At 40.8% G+C, this 21,367-nt stretch overlaps 1 protein-coding gene across 2 annotated transcripts in view; it reads right to left on the bottom strand.

Annotated features, from left to right (window-relative positions):
• The window catches only part of glg1 (golgi glycoprotein 1), a 58,536-nt gene that overhangs the window by 4,841 nt on the left and 32,328 nt on the right, over positions 1-21,367 (bottom strand). For both annotated transcript variants that reach the window (XM_002931662.5, XM_004914054.4), the window contains exons 11-26: positions 19,569-19,722; positions 18,996-19,133; positions 17,401-17,487; positions 15,469-15,531; positions 13,057-13,170; positions 12,870-12,958; positions 12,565-12,682; positions 11,125-11,217; positions 10,544-10,681; positions 10,261-10,384; positions 9,140-9,282; positions 6,700-6,801; positions 6,516-6,623; positions 5,929-6,049; positions 4,963-5,069; positions 1,538-1,701 (exon numbers count right to left, since the gene is read on the bottom strand). In XM_002931662.5, coding sequence (XP_002931708.1) covers positions 1,538-1,701; positions 4,963-5,069; positions 5,929-6,049; positions 6,516-6,623; positions 6,700-6,801; positions 9,140-9,282; positions 10,261-10,384; positions 10,544-10,681; positions 11,125-11,217; positions 12,565-12,682; positions 12,870-12,958; positions 13,057-13,170; positions 15,469-15,531; positions 17,401-17,487; positions 18,996-19,133; positions 19,569-19,722 — 1,863 coding nt within the window. The remainder of the gene's footprint in view (positions 1-1,537; positions 1,702-4,962; positions 5,070-5,928; positions 6,050-6,515; positions 6,624-6,699; positions 6,802-9,139; positions 9,283-10,260; positions 10,385-10,543; positions 10,682-11,124; positions 11,218-12,564; positions 12,683-12,869; positions 12,959-13,056; positions 13,171-15,468; positions 15,532-17,400; positions 17,488-18,995; positions 19,134-19,568; positions 19,723-21,367) is intronic.

Genomic DNA, 21,367 nt, shown 5'->3' with positions numbered 1-21,367 from the left:
ATTTAAAACCTGGCCTGACATTACATGGATGCTATTTACTATCAAGTAGCCTTTAGTAACCTAGAAAATACAACCAGGATGTTATCTGATTTGGTTTTTAAGAATTGCTTCTGGTTTAAAGAGGTGTTACAAAAGAAAAACATCCTTAAATTATGGCAGCAGCCTGTATACTAAATGCTGACCACTTTCCAGGTCAATGCATTTATAATAGCTGAGACTCAGAGCTTAACCCAACAAAAGAAAGACAGAAACCGTTTTTAGACAGAGCCTTTGGCAGCCAGGAGTTAAACAGAGGAGATGCAGTTTCAGTTAAACAAGTCTCTATACAGAAGCCTCAGTGACCATCACACTGACAAAGCAATTCCCAGTTCTACAATTCATCAGAGCTCAGCAACACATAAATATTATAGACATTTTTTCACAATGTATTTGCAGTTGGAAAGATAATCAAATAGTCTACAGAGCAAGAGATTCAAAGACAAGGTAAGCAGGACAAATGGTTTAAGGATGCAACCCATTTAAAAAAAAAAAAATAAAAAAAAAATTGATAATTTGGATAACGTTAAAAATACATGTTCAGTCTTTCCTTTCAATGCGATGGAAGACAATCTGCAAAAAAAAAGCTGATTAAAAACTCCAGACTGATGTTATAGTTTAAGTAGGAGAAATGCGAATTTTAGGATTTTTTTTTTTTTTTTTTAAATTGCTCATAAGAAAAATCTGTGGATGAGTTGCACCTTTAAGACCCCATTTGCCTATGGTAAGCTTTGATCGTGCAACCACCACCTCTGATCTGTGTGCAAATCTTGCTACTAAAGCACATTGCTGGGAATCAAAGGTTTTTCATAGAGATGAGCAGGAAGCAGTAAAGACAAGTCAATGTGTTCACTAAGTTTTGGCAGGTGGGAGCCAATTGGTCTGTACAAACTCTTCTTTGCAGACGCCTAGGCTCAGGCAGCGTCTCGAAGTGCACAATCATAAATCCCTCCTCAAGTTGGGTTCAGTGGAGGAATCCCATGGTGCATCTTCCAGCTCCAGGAGGCAAATTTCAAAAAACCCTATTTTCCCTCCCAAAAAATGGAGGGAAAGGGACAAAACAAACAAACAAACTAAAAAAAAAAGAAAAGAAAAAAAAAGAAAACCCCAGACAATTCACAGAGCAACACGGCACTAAGTTAAAGAGGAAGGCTGTGCAAGGGGCTGAAGGCCATCTGAAGTGGTTGGAGGTTGGTGAGAGCTGGAGAATCTGCAGCTGGTCAAGGTAACCATGTTTCATGGGAATGGACGGGGCATATAATGATTAAGCAGCTGAGGGTGAGTTGGGTGGATTATGGAGAGGATGAAAGCAGGGAAGGCGGTCCAATCTGCTTCTATTGCTCCCTCCATATTCCACTGTGCTGAAAGGAGTGGGAGAAAGAAGATGGGATTGAGCCACATGAGAGAGCTGTACACATGGTGACAGGTCTGCCCTCCCTTCATCGGTACACCCTGCTTCTCACAACTCGCTGAGGGATGTCAAGGGGGTCCTGTGCTCTACCTGTCCTTCATCTCTCGTGTGACCCTCTTAGTGATTCGACCACAGAACAGACCTCCAAAGAAGAGCACGCACACCCCAACCATGATGACTGACAAGATGTAGTTTTTGGATGGAGAATTCATGACTTGCATGGCCAGTTCAGAAAAGCCTTCTGCTGGGGCCACCTGTAAAGAGTAAACAATAACCAGTGAAACTCTATAAAATACAGCCATAGATTGATGAGTGGAAAGCAGCATAAGAAACTCCCAAACGGGTGTTCCCCAATTGACTTCAATTCATGCACCGTTATCTAATTACATTGTTAGGTTAATTGGTTATCAAGAGTATAAAGCGATTACAAGTTAAAATATAACCTTTAATAGTGTAAAATAAAAACTCACATAAGTGATCAAATCAAAAGAAAACCCACTTAAAAATAGCAGGGGGTATAAAGACAATCCAAACATTTCCCAGGGAACATCAATTAAAATCAAAAGTTAACTTTAAGATGAGATTGCTCAAGAATGTTTTATAAAAGGAGCGCTGTAGTAAAAGCACTCTAAACTTCCTTTCTCTACGAAAAACAGCAAGCGCTGATCTTTTCCTGTATATACTGAGAAGTGGCTATAAATGTTGCCACTGTGATAAGGGACTTTCCCTATCACTTCTTAGCTGCAATTTGAAGTGGTGGAAAGTAAACTCGATACAATTTATTTGCTCTACTGACTCGCAACATTGTTCTGAGATTTGTGCCAGCCTCAGTAGATTCATAGTGTGTAATTGATGTTCCCTAGGAAATGTTTGGATCGTCTTTATACCCCCTGCTATTTTTAAGTGGGTTTTCTTTTGATTCGATCACTTATGTGAGTTTTTATTTTACACTATTAAGGGCTCTGGCACATGGGGAGATTAGTCACCCGCGACAAATCTCCCTGTTCGCAGGCGACTAATCTCCCCGAGTTGCCATCACCTGCCATCCCACGCGGCGGCGCGATTTCGGCAAATCACCAAAGTTGCCTCGCAAGGCTTTTTCGGCGATTTCCCGAAATCGTGCCGCCGCGTGTGCGTGTGTGTGTGCGTGATGGCAGACGCGGCGGGGCAATTTCAGGGAATCGCCGAAAAAGAGTCTTTTTCGGCGATTTGCGCGAAATCGCACCGCCGCGTCTGCCATCCCGCCGGCGACTTACATGTTCGCCGGTGGGATGGCAGGGGTAGGCAACTCGGGGAGATTAGTCGCCCGCGAACAGGGAGTTTTATCGCGGGCGACTAATCTCCCCCGTGTGCCAGAGCCCTAAAGGTTATATTTTAACTTGTAATCGCTTTATACTCTTGATAACCAATTAACCTAACAATGTAATTAGATAACAGTGCATGAAGTCTATTGGGGAACACCTGTTTGGGAGTTTCTTATGCTGCTTTCTGTGTATGTAAATACTTTATTTGCACGTTATCTGGAGACTCTTTCTCCCCTTCTCTCTTGTTTATACATTATCGTTAACATTTGGTGGAGCTTAATACTTAATTGTGGAAGGTGCAGCTATTCCTTTTTTGTTCTGTGTATAGATTGATGAGTGACTGAAAATTATTTTGATGCCTGTATCCACAAAAACTGTGGCCATAAGGGGAAATGCTGTAGTATTTTATTTCAGTGGCGTATGTGGCACCTAGATTTGTGTGACACTAGAAAGTCTGTGTGCAGTCAATTTCCATTTATATGGGAAAGTGTTTCACTGAAAGAGATGCAAGAGTTTCAGAGCAGATATCTACCATGTGTGCCTGCAACTGGGCTGACACATTGTTCTGGGTGCAGGAAAGTTAGGAGACTGATGCCAGCAGAGAAGCAAATTCTCGGCCTGCATTTTTCCACAGGCTGAGAATCAGCCCCTTGTGGCATCAGCCTAATGCAATGAATGAATCTGTTTGATGGAGCAATGGAGGATCCGATAAAACTAATTGCGTCCACTGAGAAACCCTCCGATAATGAGCTGCTCATAGGCTGCTGATTAAAACTAGTGCCACACAGTGCAGATTCTTAGTGCAGGCCGAGAATATGCCCTTGCGCTTTAAAAATCTGAAACCCTATCCCATACTCAAGCAGTTTCCAGTTAAAATATGCTGCATGTTCCTGCACCCAGGCCAAAGCAATGCTTCTGGGTGCAGGCACAACTTTCAGATTCTTAAAGTGTAGCGGCAGATACTCGGCCCACATTTATCCGCAGGCTAAGAATCTGCCTTGTGTGGCACTAGTCGAAGGGACAGGTTTGTTTAAAGGTAGATAAAGAACTCTGAAGAAATTGTCCTGATTATAAAAGGGAGGAGGAATGATGGTCAGTGAAAACTTTCAAATTAGTGCTTAAGAATGGCAAAAAATAATGGGGAAGTCTCGGGCTCTCTTTCATCCTCATCAGAACAAAAATCAAGTGTCAAAAGTTATAGATTTTCCCACCTAAGAACTGGATTGTTTACTCTCCCCCATAGACCCAATCATCCTAGAAATAGGCATGTCCGTGAAATCTGCCAAAGCAGGAATGCTCTGGGACTATTTGCTGAATGGTCTATATAAGATCAGGCAGATCACTAGAAATGTCACAATAGCCTCAGCTGAGATTCCTTCCTTACATGGTGTAAGAAATTGCTCATTTCTTACAATGGTTCCTCTGCAGGGTCATGTGCATTTGAGAAAGGGCAAGCAAAACCATCACCTACAATATGTCCCCCATTTTTAGCTAAGAACATTGCTTGTACTACTTTTTGTCACTAATAATAAAGGCCTTCACATGTAAACTCGGTAGAGGGTGACAGAGGAGCAAGAAGTCAATATCCACCTGGCAGAGGAGCAGCACAAGAAAGAACTGAGAGGCAGTAACCAATCAAGCTGTCAGGCACAGGTAGAGCACTACCAGCAGAAGAAGGCAGAAGGCCATCCCAGGCACGAAAAAAAGGGAAAGAGAAATTCCTGCTGACCAGCTAAGATTGTCTGCCTGGCTCTGCTGTACTGGTAGGCAATTTTCTGGGTGGTCTTAGTAGCACTAATGTGACTAGGCAAACCTACACTAATGCCCCTGCCCTCCCATATATTTTTTTCTGAACCAAATCTTTTACCGATTTAAAAAACAAATGTGCATGTTAAAACCCTTTTTTTTTTTTTTTTTTTAATTTAGGCATGAAACTTGTTTTGGATTTTTGTGAATTAGCCCAAATTAGTTAAATCAGTGTAAGGGGTGGGGATCATCAATTTTCTTCCTGGAGCAAATATGCTTATAAATGTAAAAAAAAAAAAGTGGACTTTCAGCCTTAAATGAAGGTTTAGCAATACTTTTTTTTTATATTTTTACCCAATAATATACTTTTTTTTTTATATTTTTACCCAATAATATGTTACTATTATATATTAAAATAATATATTTGGAAAAACTATTTTATGCAGTACTATTTTTTGTACTTACCTTGGCTGCATAACTCCACATATCTAATCGGTCCTGCAGGCGCTTCTTGCATTCAGGTTGCAACCTTACCATTTTATCTTGCAAAGCTTCTATCAAACATGACATCTCTGCAAGGCAAGGAAAGCAAAAGTAGTCACAACACAGGCAAGACATTTAGACCGTTATGTAAAGCCTCCAAGATTTATCAAGCACTGCAGTATGCATTATTTAGTATTTTAATTTGTAAAAACAACAATATTCTTTTTACCAATTACAGTGATAATCACATTTATTAACATTTCATACACTGTTATTTATGTTTCTGAAGTCATCTTTTACATGTTTAGAATTAATGCATTTGCAGCCAATATGCATTATGTTATGCCTCAATTATATGGATGTCTTGACCACTACTGCCCTCCAATGGAGCACAGAGGTGGTGAAATTGCCCCTCTCCACTTGTCACCAGCACTAAGATTATAGAACAGGAAACAGTGAGTGTGAAGCATAGGGACCAGTAGTTTTTTTTTTTTTAGGGCAAGTAGATTGCCCAATGTGGCATTCTGGCGCAACAACAGCAGCATTTAAAATGCAGCATGGACAACAGGTCTAAGATGCTGCTTGCTTCAGTAAACAGTCAGTAAAACAGCCAAGCCAGGACCTCAATAATGTTATCCCAAGGTGTACCCCAATGCATCATTAATAGTATATCAACTCTGTTTAGAGACACAGGAATTACAATAATGCTACATTCTATAACAAAACCAAAGAAAAAAAAAATCAGCAAAAATGTTGCCATTATTCCCATATACAAACTACTTGGAAATTCCTCAAAATGTAGTAATAATGGAAAGTATTTAAAATAATTCAGCTAGCCATGGTTGATCACTTTCAAGATAGTTTTAAGGGAAACAGAGTTAAGACTTGGACTGATGAATGTTCCTCTCAGTACGTGTGTAGAGATGGTATATAGCAGAAAATACTCACGGCGTCCTTTTCCTGGAGGAATTGCAGCACAATGATGCTTTATGTCGAGTGCACAGGCTGTGTGCAGAACTGGGTCAACAAAAATATCTGCCTTGCTTTCTTTAAGCATGTTTAGGACTTCCTGTATTTAAAAAAAGTGTGAAATGCAAACAATACTGGTTTACAAAAATATGAAATCAGAAACAATATTAGTAGTATAGGATCCGTTATCCAGAAACCTGTTACCCAGACAATTCCGAATTACGGGAAGGTCTTCTCCCAGAGACTGCATTTTAATCAAATAATTCTTATCTTTTTAAAAAGGATTTCCACTTTCTCTGTAATAATAAAACATTACCTTGTACTTGATCCAAGATAAGATATAATTAGTCCTTACTGGAGGCAAAAGAATCCAATTGGGTTTATTTTTATATTTACATGATTTCATGTAGACTTAAAGTATGGGGATTCATATTATGGAAAGACCCCTTTTCTGAAAACCCCCAAGGTCCAGAGCATTCCAGATAACAGGTCCCATACCTGTATAAGCAATATTAATACATGCAACTCCTTTAGAAGGACAACACTAAGAATGGGGTAGTGCTTACTTTCTTGCAACCAGGAGACTGGATTTTAAGCAGGTTCATTTTCAAACACTCCTCCACTTGCCCAGTGGGCTCTTGCGCTGCTGCCTCCTCTCCACATATGATATTTATCTGCAAAAAAAACACTTTTTAATAATCATATTTATATAAAACACTTAATTCCAATAATAAGTACAGTGTTTAATACCTCTTCTGAGCACTGAACCTGCAGCTGTGGATCCAGTCGGTAATCAAGGGCAGTTTCCTGGATTATCACACGAATCTGATCCTCGCAGTCAGGTGACAAACGCTAAAGAGAAGACAAATTCACTTAAGTATTAGATGAGTTTATGTAATTTGCATAAAATATGATCAGGTTTTGCTGAGATTTGACCATGGAGTTGGAAAATCCACTTGGTTGAGAAGTTGTAGAAGATATTATTGATTACAGCAGACGAGAAATACCCAAATGATAAGACCATAAACTGAATACTTCTCTGCTCAACCTTTGTAAAGTATCTTAAATTACCAGATTACATTTTGGTTTAAGGGATTCTAGAACACCACTGGCTCTGCAATATTTTCTGTTCCTACACTCGCATAACCCCATCTAGATTAAAAGGGTTGTTCACCTTTGTACAATATTCACAAACCTAATAGTTCACATTAACAGAACAATCTTTGCCGTGCACATAGTTAAAGAAACAGTTACACCAAAAAAATTAAACTGTATAAAAATAATTACAATATAATGTACTGTTGCCCTGCTTCAGTACAACTTATGTATTTGCTTTAGAAACACTACTATAGTTTAGTAAACAAACAAAGCTGCTGTGTAGCCATGCGGGCAGTCATTCAAAGGAGAAAAGGCACAGGTTGTATAGCAGATTACAGAAAAAACACCATTGTACTGTACAGAACTTATCTGCTATGTAACCTGCACCTTTTCACCTTTTTCCAGCTTGAATGGCTGCCCCTATGGCTACACAGCAGCTTTGTTTATATAAACTATAGTAGTGTTTCTTTAGCAAACATGCAAATTTTACCAGTGCAGAGCAACAGTGAATTAGATTTCATTTTTTGGTGTTACTGTTCCTTTAGCAAAAATGTGCAGCTAAAGAGATACAGTGGTGTGAAAAACTATTTGCCCCCTTCCTGATTTCTTATTCTTTTCCATGTTTGTCACACAAAATGTTTCTGATCATCAAACACATTTAACTATTAGTCAAAGATAACACAAGTAAACACAAAATGCAGTTTTTAAATGAGGGTGAGATTAGTCGCCCGCGGCAGAACTCCCTGTTCACGGGCGACTAATCTCCCCGAGTTGCCTACCCCTGCCATCCCACCGGCGAACATGTAAGTCGCCGGCGGGATGGCAGATGCGGCGGGACGATTTCAGGAAATCGCCGATTTGCGCGAAATCGCGCCGCCGCGTCTGCCATCCCGCCGGCGACTTACATGTTCGCCGGTGGGATGGCAGGGGTAGGCAACTCGGGGACATTAGTCGCCCGCGAACAGGGAGTTTTGCCGCGGGCGACTAATCTCCCCGTGTGCCAGAGCCCTTATAGATTGTGCAATTTGCTAGTTATAAAATATAAGGATTAAAAGGTGGATGCCCTCTTTCTTTATATGGGAACTACAGTCTATCAAAGGGATTCAATTCTTGATCTCCTTTCTTATTGAGTACTGAAACAATATGATCTAAGAGGCCATATAACCTGTAAACCAGCAGCCAAACTGCACATACAGGTTGATTAACTGCTGAGGGTGTAGGTCTGAAGTTTTCAGCATTATGTTGGCTCTCTAGATCATTAGATGCAACCCTTTAAAAATTATTTATTTTTTTTTTATTTTTTTTTTTACAGTCGTGCTTTAGTATTCACTCCAAATCTTATTGCAATATTCATTTATATGGGGTATCTCAGTTCTATGCTTTAAGCCTCCTGGGGATATGTGGGTGCAGTGTTATAGTTTAGAAAGGTCTGTTCTAGGTTGTGTGACCACTAAAGCTTGTGAATTCCAAAGAGAACAATATAGTTATCCCTCTGATTGCCCCTGATGCAATCATAAGTGTAGAAGAGTGAATCCTTATGACCAGTGTCCCAAAACTAAACTATTAGGGCCCACAAGAATGAGATTTGCATGGGTTACCCTCACAACAATCATATGCAAATAGCACTATAGGTCATGGGTGATATATTGTTCATATAAGATCTAAATATAGAGGAGAGCACCATAAAGCAGAATTCTGCTAAAATGCTATTTATTTCAGACCAATAAATAAATAGCATTTTAGCAGAATTCTGCTTTATGGTGCTCTCCTCTATATTTGGATTGTATTGAATGGCTCAGTGGTGTGCCTTGCGAGGATTGATGCATCAAGCCTGATCTAAGGGCTGTGCGGTTGAATACCTATTTGTTGATTGTTCATATAAGATGGTTGACTGAAACTGCCCTTGGGTTAGGTCAACTAGGGCCTCAGCACAGCAAAGGATCCTCTGGCAGGCCAGTCCAACACTGCTCATGGAGGCATCACAAAATTATCAGGGACAGTATGTAAAGTGAGTTTATCTAGCTTCTTATCTGCAACTGACCAGAAACAATTGATAAAGTGCTTTGCTGATCCCAACTTTTGATGGTCTCACCTGGTCTGCATATTTCACTTTCAGACAAGAGATAACCTTTCCTTCAAATTCCATTTCATCTTTGGCATTGTTCAGAACATTCTGGCAGAATTTAGGTATGTCAGCTTTACAAGACTTCCGCAGCACAGGATTCAGACGATAATCTAAAGAGGGACAAAAAACAATAAATTAAATCACCAACGTCATAGTATTCGGTTAATGACACATGGACTATCACTGTGCCCTCTCAGGGAGAACTGCAATGAATAAACTGTCTTTCCAACCTGCAAATACTTTGCAAATACGTTGGCTATAGCAGATGCTTTTCCTGCCACCAGTAAGCATAATTCCAGCCATTTGTGGGCAAAATTTGCTCTGAGGCCCCACCTTTGCCATGGGCCTCTCTTCCCATACCTGCCACAAGCACTGTAGTGGTTCTGGGGTCATGAGGCCTCTGTGGAATTTCTGGCAACATTGCAGGAGACCTCCAAACACTGGAGGAGTTCTTTAAAGACATTAAATCATAAATGCAGCCTTTCTTTGCATGTGAGAATGCAGGACTGTGATTGGCTACCAACGTTTTATAAAGCACTTTAATTTTCTGGTGTTACTGTTGCTTTAAAAAATAAGGGGGCAACAATCTGACTTCTGATATCTTTATATTTAAGGGTTGTGTTATTTCCTACAATACACAAGTTTTAATGAATTATATGGAACTTGTGCAATCACACTGCATTTCATCGAGAATGCAGGCTCACACAGGCAGAACTGTCTTTGATAAAAGTTCTGCTTTGTTTGAGCTGAGCTCAGGAGATTTAATTGGGAGAAAAAAATTGAAGCAGACAGCTAGAGCTGAGTTTCTATGGGAACCAGCAATGCCATCTCTTCACTGGCTGCTAGACTGGAGGGGGTGTTTGGTAATCTGAGCTTGGAACAACTGAGCATGTCTAGCAAGCCAGCAAATTCCTGAGGGAGGGGGCCGAGTGGGTTACAGAAGGAGAAGGAAATCTAAGTGATTAAAGAGATGTTGCAGCCTTACTATTAAACAAAGTGTGGTAGGTATTGAAAGATTTCAAGAAGGCTGTTCACTGATTAAATTTGCGTGTGTGGAGTTTACAATGTTTTAATTTTTATATAAATACCTGTGTTCTGCGTTATTTGTCTCTTGGTTATCATCTGCTTGCACTTAGGGTCCATTGTTTCTGCATTTTTGCTCTGCTTCAGACACTGCAAAATGTTCTTGGGATCTGTGTCACTGCAAAATCTCTGAAAACAGCACAAAGAGTTTTAATTGTAACTTTGTTTAAAAAAAAAGCTGGACTGGCAATGTATTAAAGAAACAATGGTAATTATAAATACTAAAATAGCTCTCAGCAGGGCCAAACAGAAAAAAATGGAAATGTGAAATCTTTAACCATCTCTTACCTTGATCATCTGCTTACAAACACGCATTAGAGTATAATCAAGCTCTGGGTCCATCATTTCTGTCTCCTGTAGCTTGAAAACCTTCTTATGACATGAGGCACTCAACTGTTTCTTGGCCTCTTTCAAGCACTCAATTACCTATAAGTAGGCAACAAGAAAAGCATATAAACATGGTCAATATATTTCTATGGTGGTTTCACACATAGTAAATTTCCTTTTCATTTTTGTAGGTGAGTGCAATGTACATAGAAATAGGACTGAAGATGTAAAGGTTTTTGTAAAATAAAAAATATATTTTAATAAATAGTTTAACGTTACAAAAAGTAAAATCTGCCATCACAAAAAGGAGTAAATTAGACTTATAAAAATGACATTGAAACAAAAGCTTTTACTACCAAAACCTAAATAAGAGTGATAAAAGCATAGGATTTACTAAAAAGAAGCGTATTTTGAAAGGGTAAATGGGCAGTTCTTCAGATATTTTTTTAACCCAGCTGTTTATCCATTAAAAATATAAAGATGACACAAATAAATTTAAGTAAAGTTAGCCTCTTGCAATGGCAGAACAGTGAAAGTCTTACCTGGGCATTTCCATAAGGTACACTCTGGCAGAGTGCCTTAATGTCATTTTTGCAGGCTTCATAGAGCTCTGGTTCTAAGCGAATATCCTCACTCTGTGGCACAAATATATTGGTTATAAAACAGGCTAACTTAAGATTCTTGCACAAATGTAACAGTTACTAGCCAAGGTTAATATTACAGTTTCTTAGAGGCAAAATTCATGTCAACCAGATTTACAATATATCGCAAAAAGTGGGGGTACTGCATTATTTTTTTATTGTACTTTTTAAAAATGTTCAAAAAAATTCATGGAGCAACCATCAATTGCTCAAAAAGTGTAGCCATTACTACCACAATGGAAAATAGATTCTTGGTAAATCTGGCCCACATATTCACTTCAGGTAACAGTAACCGGTACTGAAGACATCAGATATGAAAACTAATGCCTGTAAAAACATGACAATAACACTAATCCGAAAACCTCCAAACTGATTTCAAGGATATCACAGATCCTTTTAAACTCTGTCCCCCAACACTTTGCCCTTATAATGGACAAATGGCTCCAAGCTATACCAGATATGACCCAAGAGGACTGGGAGGAAGCAACAGAGAACTGTTACAACTTTCCACCATACAAAATAAACAATCACCCCCATCAGACGTTCTAAAATGGAGAGAAAGATGGATGACTCCTGTCCCCAATGTGGACAAACTATGAAAACTTATGATCTGGTCCTGTCCTCCAATAACTAACTTCTGCCCGAAATATCAAAAATATCTCAGTAAACAATCTAGCATTCCCTAACATAAAGTCACCTAAAATTTGCCTCTTGGGCATTCTGGACAACATTATTCCTAATAACCATACCCGGTCCCTACTATTCTATGTTAAAAAGTACATAGCAATGCACTGGATGGGTGCAACTTTACCCAGTATCTCTTCATGGCAACAATTGGTTAACAAAGCAATGCCCCTAATAAACATCAGAAGCTAGGGGTACCCAGACTAAATCTGAATGTATCTGGACACCATGATTAAACAATGTATTATTCTCTTCTGTACCAACTTCAACAATTCCTAGTGTGTACAAAACTTGCTGTATTACTTCGCTGAACCCACTATACAACACTGTGACCCAGAAACAACTGTTTATCTTGTTTTGTGTACTAATAAAATAAAAAACCTTTTTTAAAAAAAAAAATTGTGACAATTAGTGCAAACAAAAGATAACTTATTTACCTGTACAGGATTGAAATAAATGGTAAACTGTCAAAATATTTCTTGGACTAACAGATCTTAGACTACAATCTGTAATTTGAGCAAATATGATAATAGGATGTAGAATAATGCCTATATAAAGCACCTACTACTCTGAAAAAAGTTATTTTGATCACTTTAATGCAAGTACCCCTTTGCCCTTAGATTCCTGTAACTAAGGGCATCCTTCTTTTACACTTACCATTTCTAGCTCTTCAACCCTAAGCTGCTTGCGGCACTTTAGGGAGACACGATGGTCTTTAACTTCTTGCAGTGTGTCATTACGAACAGTGGTGCTGAGGCATATTACAACATCGACCCTGCAAAAATAAGGGAAACACAATGAGCAGAGGAAGAAGGCTCAATTCTTTAATCATGGTTTATGGAAGACATATGAGATCACACACTACACACACACATATCAAAATACTATGTAAGCAAAAACCATTAAACTGAAATTTGAGAATGCGAATAAGAGATTGTGAAAACAAACATTGTTCCACTCACTTCTTTTTTATACTGGGACACAGTTTCAATACATCTTCTTTACATGCCATCTTAAACTTGTAGGAAAACCTAAAATCCTTCATTTGCACCTGAAAAGAATAACAAAGGAGAAGAATACATTTTACCAGAGATTGGCAAGAGGATAAAAAGGAATGGTTAAAAAAAAAAAATCAATCAGTGATCTTACTAGCTGAAAGTGGGTAACCCCCACAATACACTTCTCATTCATCTCCTTTTGGTGCTTGTTCTGTATCAGACATTCCATGAGATCCCCCGAGTCTATCTGGTTATCAGCCACTTCCTACAAATAAATAATTAAAAAATACACAGATAACTGTTAAAGTTTGGCAGACATGCTTTCATAAAACCTCTGCTAACATACACTGAATATGCAGATTGTGTGGCATAGTTTCCAGTCCTCTCCTAGGATAATTCCGAGCGACACTCATCACAAAATGCTACAAGTCTATGACTGCAGGAGCATTGTAAGAATAAAAAATTCTGGGAAATATGTCCCTTGTATATAAAGTAAGTAAGATACAGTGATGATCTTAAGCACCTCAATCTAATTTGCAGTGCCTACGATTGAGATAAAGTTGTTTACTTAAGGGTAATGCCACACCAGGATGTTTTTCTGCCTGCATTAAAAAGAAAAAAAAAAAAGGCGGAGAAAAAGCTGATCCATTCCCATCCACTCCGTGCTGTACAGTTGGCCATGCACCATAAGATACCCTTGTTTGGCAAGGTTGCCAAAAAAGCAGATCTTGCTACTGATATGCCCACCTAAGATGGGCGATACAGGAGTAATATAAACCAGCGTTTTTCAACCGCTGTTCCGCTGGTGTGCCTGGTGTGCCGTAGGCAGGGCCGCAATTTTTACTTTAAAAAAAAAAAATCCGGGCCCGGTCATTGGTTGCGCCCCGTGTGTACGGGTGACGTCAGTACGCACGGGGCGCAACGTTATAAAAGGGCCTGTGTGCGGTCGCGTGTAGGCAGAAGTGCAGAGGCGGCGCGCGTGAGGGGAAGATGCTGCTGAAGCCGCCGAAGAGTAAAATGCTGCTGGGCACCAATGTATTAGGGGGGGCCACGGGGCACACTGACTTATGGGGGCACTGCTGCTGGGCACCAATGTACTAGGGGGGCTGGCACTTGGCACCAATGTACTAGGGGGCACTGCTCTTGGCACCAATGTACTAGGGGGGCACTGCTCTTGGCACCAATGTACTAGGGGGGGCACTGCTGCTGGGCACCAATGTACTAGGGGGGCACTGCTGCTGGGCACCAGTGTACTAGGGGGGCACTGCTGCTGGGCACCAGTGTACTAGGGGGGCACTGCTGCTGGGCACCAATGTACTAGGGGGGCACTGCTGCTGGGCACCAATGTACTAGGGGGGCACTGCTGCTGGGCACCAATGTACTAGGGGGGCACTGCTGCTGGGCACCAATGTACTAGGGGGGCACTGCTCTTGGCACCAATGTACTAGGGGGGCACTGCTGCTGGGCACCAGTGTACTAGGGGGGCACTGCTGCTGGGCACCAGTGTACTAAGGGGGCACTGCTCTTGGCACCAATGTACTAGGGGGGCACTGCTGCTGGGCACCAATGTACTAGGGGGGCACTGCTGCTGGGCACAGAGTTAAATTTTTTAACATTTTCTAATGGTGGTGTGCCTCGTGATTTTTTTCATGAAACAAGTGTGCCTTTGCCCAAAAAAGGTTGAAAAACACTGATATAAACAACTGACCCAAGGACCAAATGATTGAATAAAAACTATGGGAATAGGATCCGTCGGAGTAAGAACCACATCAATGAGCCAATGCGATCCCCTATCCAGCAATCGGGTAGGTCCGTTGGGAGTCCCTATATGAGGGGCAGATAAGCTGCCAAAACGGTCTGAAGGACCCATGTGCATGTATGGCCTTACATGCACATAACAGGTATGGTGTCAGCCTGTGTTCACATCTATCTCCTGAAAGGTGTCTACTGGGGATTGTAGACTACCTATTGCTTACAAATAAAGCAAGAACACTGGTGAGATCTCTAAGATACAAAATGAATACTTATGCACTGAATTGCAACCCTTCCCCTGAAGAAAGCTGTCTGCATAGAATATGTTAATAAAACGCTCCCTTTGATTAAGATTACATATGAAGCTCGGGGACAGTCCAATAAATTTATACAATATGGGGAGGCTGGCAGGAGACACATTTATAGCCCTGATGGTATATGATCTAATAATGTTGTATAATCTAAAATGTTATGATAGGATTACAGCTGTACATGCCCCCCCCCCTTTCCTTTTGTATTCCTGTCCCTGTTCATATTAAAAAAATAAAAAAAAGGAGGGGGGGGGGGTGGTGTCAAAATATTTTACTAGGACATAAAATAAAGCAAATCCACTAATCATAACCGCCTAGGATAGCAGCTATAGCAATATTTAGCATAATTAAACGGCCACGCGGGGGGATGTTTACGTTTTGTCAACTCACTGGCAAACATGCCAAGGGGGTCAAATGACATTTGTGCAAGTTGGCCACAATGGTTCAAAGGCCTGAAAACTGCCCAAATTTAATTTGTGGTCATCTGTGGCAATACATACATGGCAGAATGTCTGGATTATTGGTTCACAGGCTCTCATCAAAAGGGCTTCTATCTGAATATCCTGTTAACAAAACAGATACTCTAGTTAGTACAAACTTATGTATTTTATTTGTGGTGTTTTACACGTCTATGTGCTAAAATATTACTCAGTCATATCGTATGACAAACTGAATTAAGTGTAAGCAAAGAGAACACTTTAAAGAAGTTTTAGGGAAGGGGTACATGCGGAAATTAGTCACGCCCGTGGTTAAATCTTGGCTAGCATGGGCAACTAATCTCCCTGAAGAGGAGTGCGAAGGTAGACGCACCACTTCATTTTCCGAAGTTGTGCAAAGTTTCCTCCTGCAGGAAACTTTGTGCAACTTGTGAAAATGAAGTGATGTGTGTGCCTTCCTACTGGCAATTCACTTTACTGCTGGTGGGAAGGCATTTCAGTGAAGTAATTTGCCAGAGTCAAGCTTTAACCTCGGGCTACTAATCTCCCCATGTGCCCCTGCCCTTAAGGGCTCTGGCACACGGGGAGGTTAGTTGCCCGCGACAAATCTCCCTGTTCGCGGGCGACTAATCTCCCCGAGTTGCCATCACCTGCCATCCCACCGGCGAAAATGTAAGTCGCCGGTGGGATGGCACATGCGGCGGCGCGATTTCGGCAAATCGCGAAAAAGCCTCGCGAGGCGACTTCGACGATTTGGCGAAATTGCGCTGCCGCGTGTGCCATCCCACCGGCGACTTACACTTTCGCTGGTGGGATGGCAGGTGATGGCAACTCGGGGAGATTAGTCGCCCGCGAACAGGGAGATTTGTCGCGGGCGACTAATCTCCCCGTGTGCCAGAGCCCTAAGGACAACAACTTTTTAACAATATTTACTTAAAAAGACGGAGTAAATCAATATCCAAATAAGTTCCAATTTATTATACCAGCAAACACATTCTACCATGTTCAATGATAACTTATAAGGCAACAATTTTTTAGACAATTCAATTTATTTTACTTTGGCAGTGTAATGGTAAAGATCTTAGGGTAAAGCACTGCAGGGGGCCAGTTAATCACAGTACTGAAACCATTTAAAGCTTACACAAAGGTAAGCCATCAAAGCAACCCCCACCTGTCTGGCTGCTTTGATGGCTTACCTTTGTGTAAGGTTTAAATTGTATCAGTACTGTGATTATCTGGCCCCCTGCATGATTCACACCTCAGATTCAGGCTGTATTGTTTAAAAATGTAATCCCCTGTTTTATTCACACCTTGTAATGCCTACATTGTTCACACCTCAGGCTGTAATCACCCACATTGTTCCCCTGTTCACACCTCAAACAGACTGTAGGAGCAGTAGAAACCCACAAATCACCCCTGCACACTATAAAAAGAACATATACCGAGGTGGTACTGCAATTAAAAAGTTTTTTCAATATATAGTTATTGGGCAGACTGTAGGAGCAGTGCCAGCATTGTGTCACTGTATGCGGTCTGTGTGTGCCATACACACAGGAAGCATAGGGCAAGCAGAGTATGGCACACAGAGGAAGCATAGGGCAGGCAGAGTATGGCACACAGGCAGAGTAGGTAAGGCAGAGTATGGCACACACAGTCAGGGTAGGGAAGGCAGAGTATGGCACACACAGGAAGCATAGGGCAGGCAGAGTATGGCAAACACAGGCAGAGTAGGGAAGGCAGAGTATAGCAGGTCTTTGCTGTACTACCACCATTAATATGGGTATGGTCATGTGATAACAGGTGTGGTTTAAAAAAGGGGGAGAGGTCAAACTGGCTTACATTATCGGCCATCCATCATGTAGGTACCACAGAAGTTGGACAGCACTGCCCTAAGCCATGCCCAGATATAGTAACAAAAGGCCAAGCTCTGAATGAAGCTACAGAAAGCAATCACTACAATACATTGGGTAAAATAGAGTTTATATTTATACTTACCTCAGATTCCAATTCTGTCAGGTTTCCAACAATTTCCCTGCATTCAACAATGAGATCCTCTAAGTGATCCTGGAGACACTCCAGTTCCTACAGAGAAATAAAGCAGTATGTTTACATTTTGAACAGACAGTGTGATCAGAACAGCAGTAAGAGAGGCGCTTTTTTTTACTACTTTTTACTTCCTCATCTGCCAAAGCACGACACACAGAAATGGTGTATCAGCTGATAATGGCAAGGGCACACAAGGCGGATTGTCAGCTTAAGGGTGGCCAGCTTTGCACTCTATAACAACTGAAAAAAGGGGATCCTAGATGCCCATGAGGCACTGATTGCCTTTGTAGAATGAGCCTTGATCTAAAACAGAGCAGGCTTTTGGAGGGAAACGTAAACTATGTGGACAGTCTTTTATCCAACGTGCAATGGTAGCTTTGGAGGCCCGGGAGGCCTTTACGTCTGCCAGATGCACTGAACTTGTGAAAAAGAGCTGTGCAGTCCACATATGTGTAGAACCACATCCAATACAGTGCTTGGTGATACTCAATGCAATGACTGCCAGTCAGAAAGGGTAGACCTCAAGTTCTTACCACAAGCTTGGTTGAAACTTCATATTTGGGTCAGGGGAGACGAGAGAAGACCTCATTGCCCACCCTGAATGTCCCCAATTTGCCTCACCAGATGGTCCATTGCCATGTAGACCAAAACTGGGGATTTAAGGGTTGTTAATCTGGTAAGGATACCATGAAAGAGACTGACACAAGTACAGTGCAGACTGTCTCAGGTACCACCCCTGGTGCCCAAGCTAGCCTCAAGCCAAATAATTCTTGTATTGGACCTGTAGGGGCCTGTCCAACCTCCTGACTTGCAAGGACACAAAACTGAAATATATAGTGGCAAATGAAAGTGGTTTCCTGCCTTCTGTTGGGAGGGGAACAGCCATGGTTCCTGTTCCCCCAAGGATGTGAGAAAAATTATATATGCACAAGATAGTGGAAGTATTTCATATTTGCACTCTACACTCAACAGATGGTTTATGCAACTTAGTGTTGATAGACAGCCCCTGCCTTGGAACGACTTGCTGTCTGCATCACAAAGATTCAGTCTACTGTGGCTAGACTGAAAGGCACAGTCAAAAAGTGGTAGAGAAAACTGCTAGAGCAAAGTAGTCAAACCTCTTGAGGACATAGTAAACACATAGGCAGCTAATTTACTCTACCTTCCCATAAATATGAACTTAGATTAGATTTTGCAGGCCCTTTTCAGACCTTGAAAAATCTGTGTACATAAATCAGATCCAAGACTAAATGGAAAGGGCTGGTAATATAAGTATGAGCTGGAATAAGAGTTGCCTAACTAAAACTAGGACTTTGACTTTGCACAAAAGCTGTGCAATTCAAGAGCTCTCTTACCCATAGCAGTGAACAATAAATCAAAAAACCCACTGGAAACATCTGTGGTACTTTGAACATGCTTTGCTAATATTTCTACATACCTGTACACACGCATAAGCTTAATGCAAAGACCTTTTTCACATTTCCCAGTCTGAAGAAATGAAGTTACCCAATAGTATAATTTGTGCACCAATGGTACAGACTTACTTGACCACTCTCTGTCTTCTCGCTGCACCATTTTCCCAGGTCAGTCATGCATTTGGCCTGCATGGCAGGATCCAGTTTCACATCTAGGGCACGTTGATGTAGGATGCGTTGTACTTCTGCACGGCATTCACGTGATAGCTGAGATATTAAATGAAAAGCATTTCATTAGCAGACACTTAAGGCTTAAAGGTTTAATATAGCATAAGACTCGCTATAAAAAAATGATGCTGCATTAACAAATTCCAAAGCTTATGGCATAATGGAGAGGTGAGGTAATAAAACTTCTATCACCCAAGCAGCACAAAATAAGCACAATTATCTCCCAAAAATGTATGTTCATGTATGTGGTTTCAGGGGAGTATTGCTTGAATGTATGTGTTTAGTTTATGTACAAATAATCAAATTTCCATTGTCTTGAAAGTCAAAATACAGTGATAGTTATTGTGGTGCATTTATAAAATATTTGTAAGACAGAGGCGGGGGAAAACTTACACAGTCTAACCAAAATTCTAATATCCCTTTAACACAAATCCATGACTGCATTTTTCACGTGTTGCTACTTTTCACACTTACCCTTCTGCCTTGTTCTTCGGTACGGTAAGCATGTCGATATAAGCAAGAAAAAACTGCACCAGCTGGCATGTTCTCACTGGTCTCATTCCAAGAGTTGGCATGACATAGACGAGAGGCATCACCCTGACACTTGCGGTATAAGATAGGGTCAAGTCTTGGAAGGGGAGATAAGAAATGGAAAGTAATCACAGGTGCCTGTTAAGTTACCCTTTGCTTGCACATCCTGTGTTATAAAATACTGTTTGCAACTTATGTACATTTGTTTGTTCCTTTTATCACTGGGTACACACACACTCCCCTGTCACATGGTAGTTGCAGATGATGTGCTGATGGGTATGTATCCAGGGATACCTACTACCTGACTTCAGAAGGCTATTCCTCAAATTTAACACAGATGAATCAAAATTGCCTCACTTAAAAAACATGTCTATCATAATATGTAGTTTAGCGCTACACTAACAATACTGGAGCGGTGTTCAGTTAAATAGAACTGCAGCAGAAAAAAGACAATAACCCATAAAAGGGAATTGGTTCTGTACACATGCAATGAAGCTAAATTTACAGGCATGCACATAGAGGAAATTGGTTGCCTCTGTTATGGCAAAAAACAAAATGCCCTGTGAACAATATGCATGGTGTTTTGTACACCTTTTACACTTTGCATCATGTCCCCCTTTTGTAAATGAGCCCTTTAATAATAAGTATCAAATTCTGTTGTTACTGGTCCTTAAGATTAACAAAAGGATACTCATAAAAAAAAACAAAAAAAAAACATTATCAAAGCAGTAAGCCTACTACATTTTAAGGAATACACAGAACAAAGATTTATTTATCTGAAATCTAAGCATCCAGGCTGGGCAATTTATGCAGTGTATCGAGTCACCAAGGTTTTGAATTGTACAGTCTAAAGGGTTTGCAAACACATCTGTCTAGTTGTGCAGCTCTCGTTCATCAATTTTTATTTTAAAAACAAATATTTGTATCCTCTGGAATTTTTTTTAACTAAGTCCAACTTGAAGGATATAATATTTAACAAACTGTCAGTATCACTATTTTTATGCTCTAATCCTGTAGGCAGCGGTGTGCACGGATAGACACAAGGGTGGTTGCTTGGCAAAGCATCGGTCCTGCTCCACTCTGGAGCACAAACAGAAGACTAACAGAACAATACATGGTCATTTGCTGTCAAAATATATAGCAATATTGTCAGCATTCCTAAAATATTGCCACGTTATTGTTGCCACATCATTTTCTGTCACATTAGAGGTTCCGGTTTCATACACTGTGCCTTGCATCTTAAAGGAAAAGTAACACCAAATTTTTTTAAGTAAAAAAAATCAATTCTATTGGAGCAGGGTAGAATTGATTTTTTACTTTAAAAAAAAAAATTAGTGTTACTTTTCCTTTAAGGATTGTGGCAGCTCTTACCGGCTCTTTATCTTAGACAGCTTGTAAGATGCCATGATATCAAACCTCACTTGAACATTTGTAAATAGAGAGAAGTCTGTTACTTCTTAGGGCTGTTCGCGGGCGACTAATCTCCCCGAGTTGCCGCCAGTTGCCATCCCACCGGCGACAATGTAAGTCGCCGGTGGGATGGCACACGCGGTGGCACGATTTCCCGGAACAGACTTCTCTCTATTTACAAATGTTCAAGTGAGGTTTGATATCATAGCATCTTACAAGCTGCCTAAGATAAAGAGCCGGTAAGGGCTCTGGCACACGGGGAGATTAGTCGCCCGTGGCAAAACTCCCTGTTCGCGGGCGACTAATCTCCCCGAGTTGCCTTCCCCTGCCAT

This window comes from Xenopus tropicalis, chromosome 4 (assembly GCF_000004195.4).
Source record: "Xenopus tropicalis strain Nigerian chromosome 4, UCB_Xtro_10.0, whole genome shotgun sequence".
NCBI lineage: Eukaryota > Metazoa > Chordata > Amphibia > Anura > Pipidae > Xenopus > Xenopus tropicalis.
This window is presented reverse-complemented; position numbering and strand designations above follow the sequence as displayed.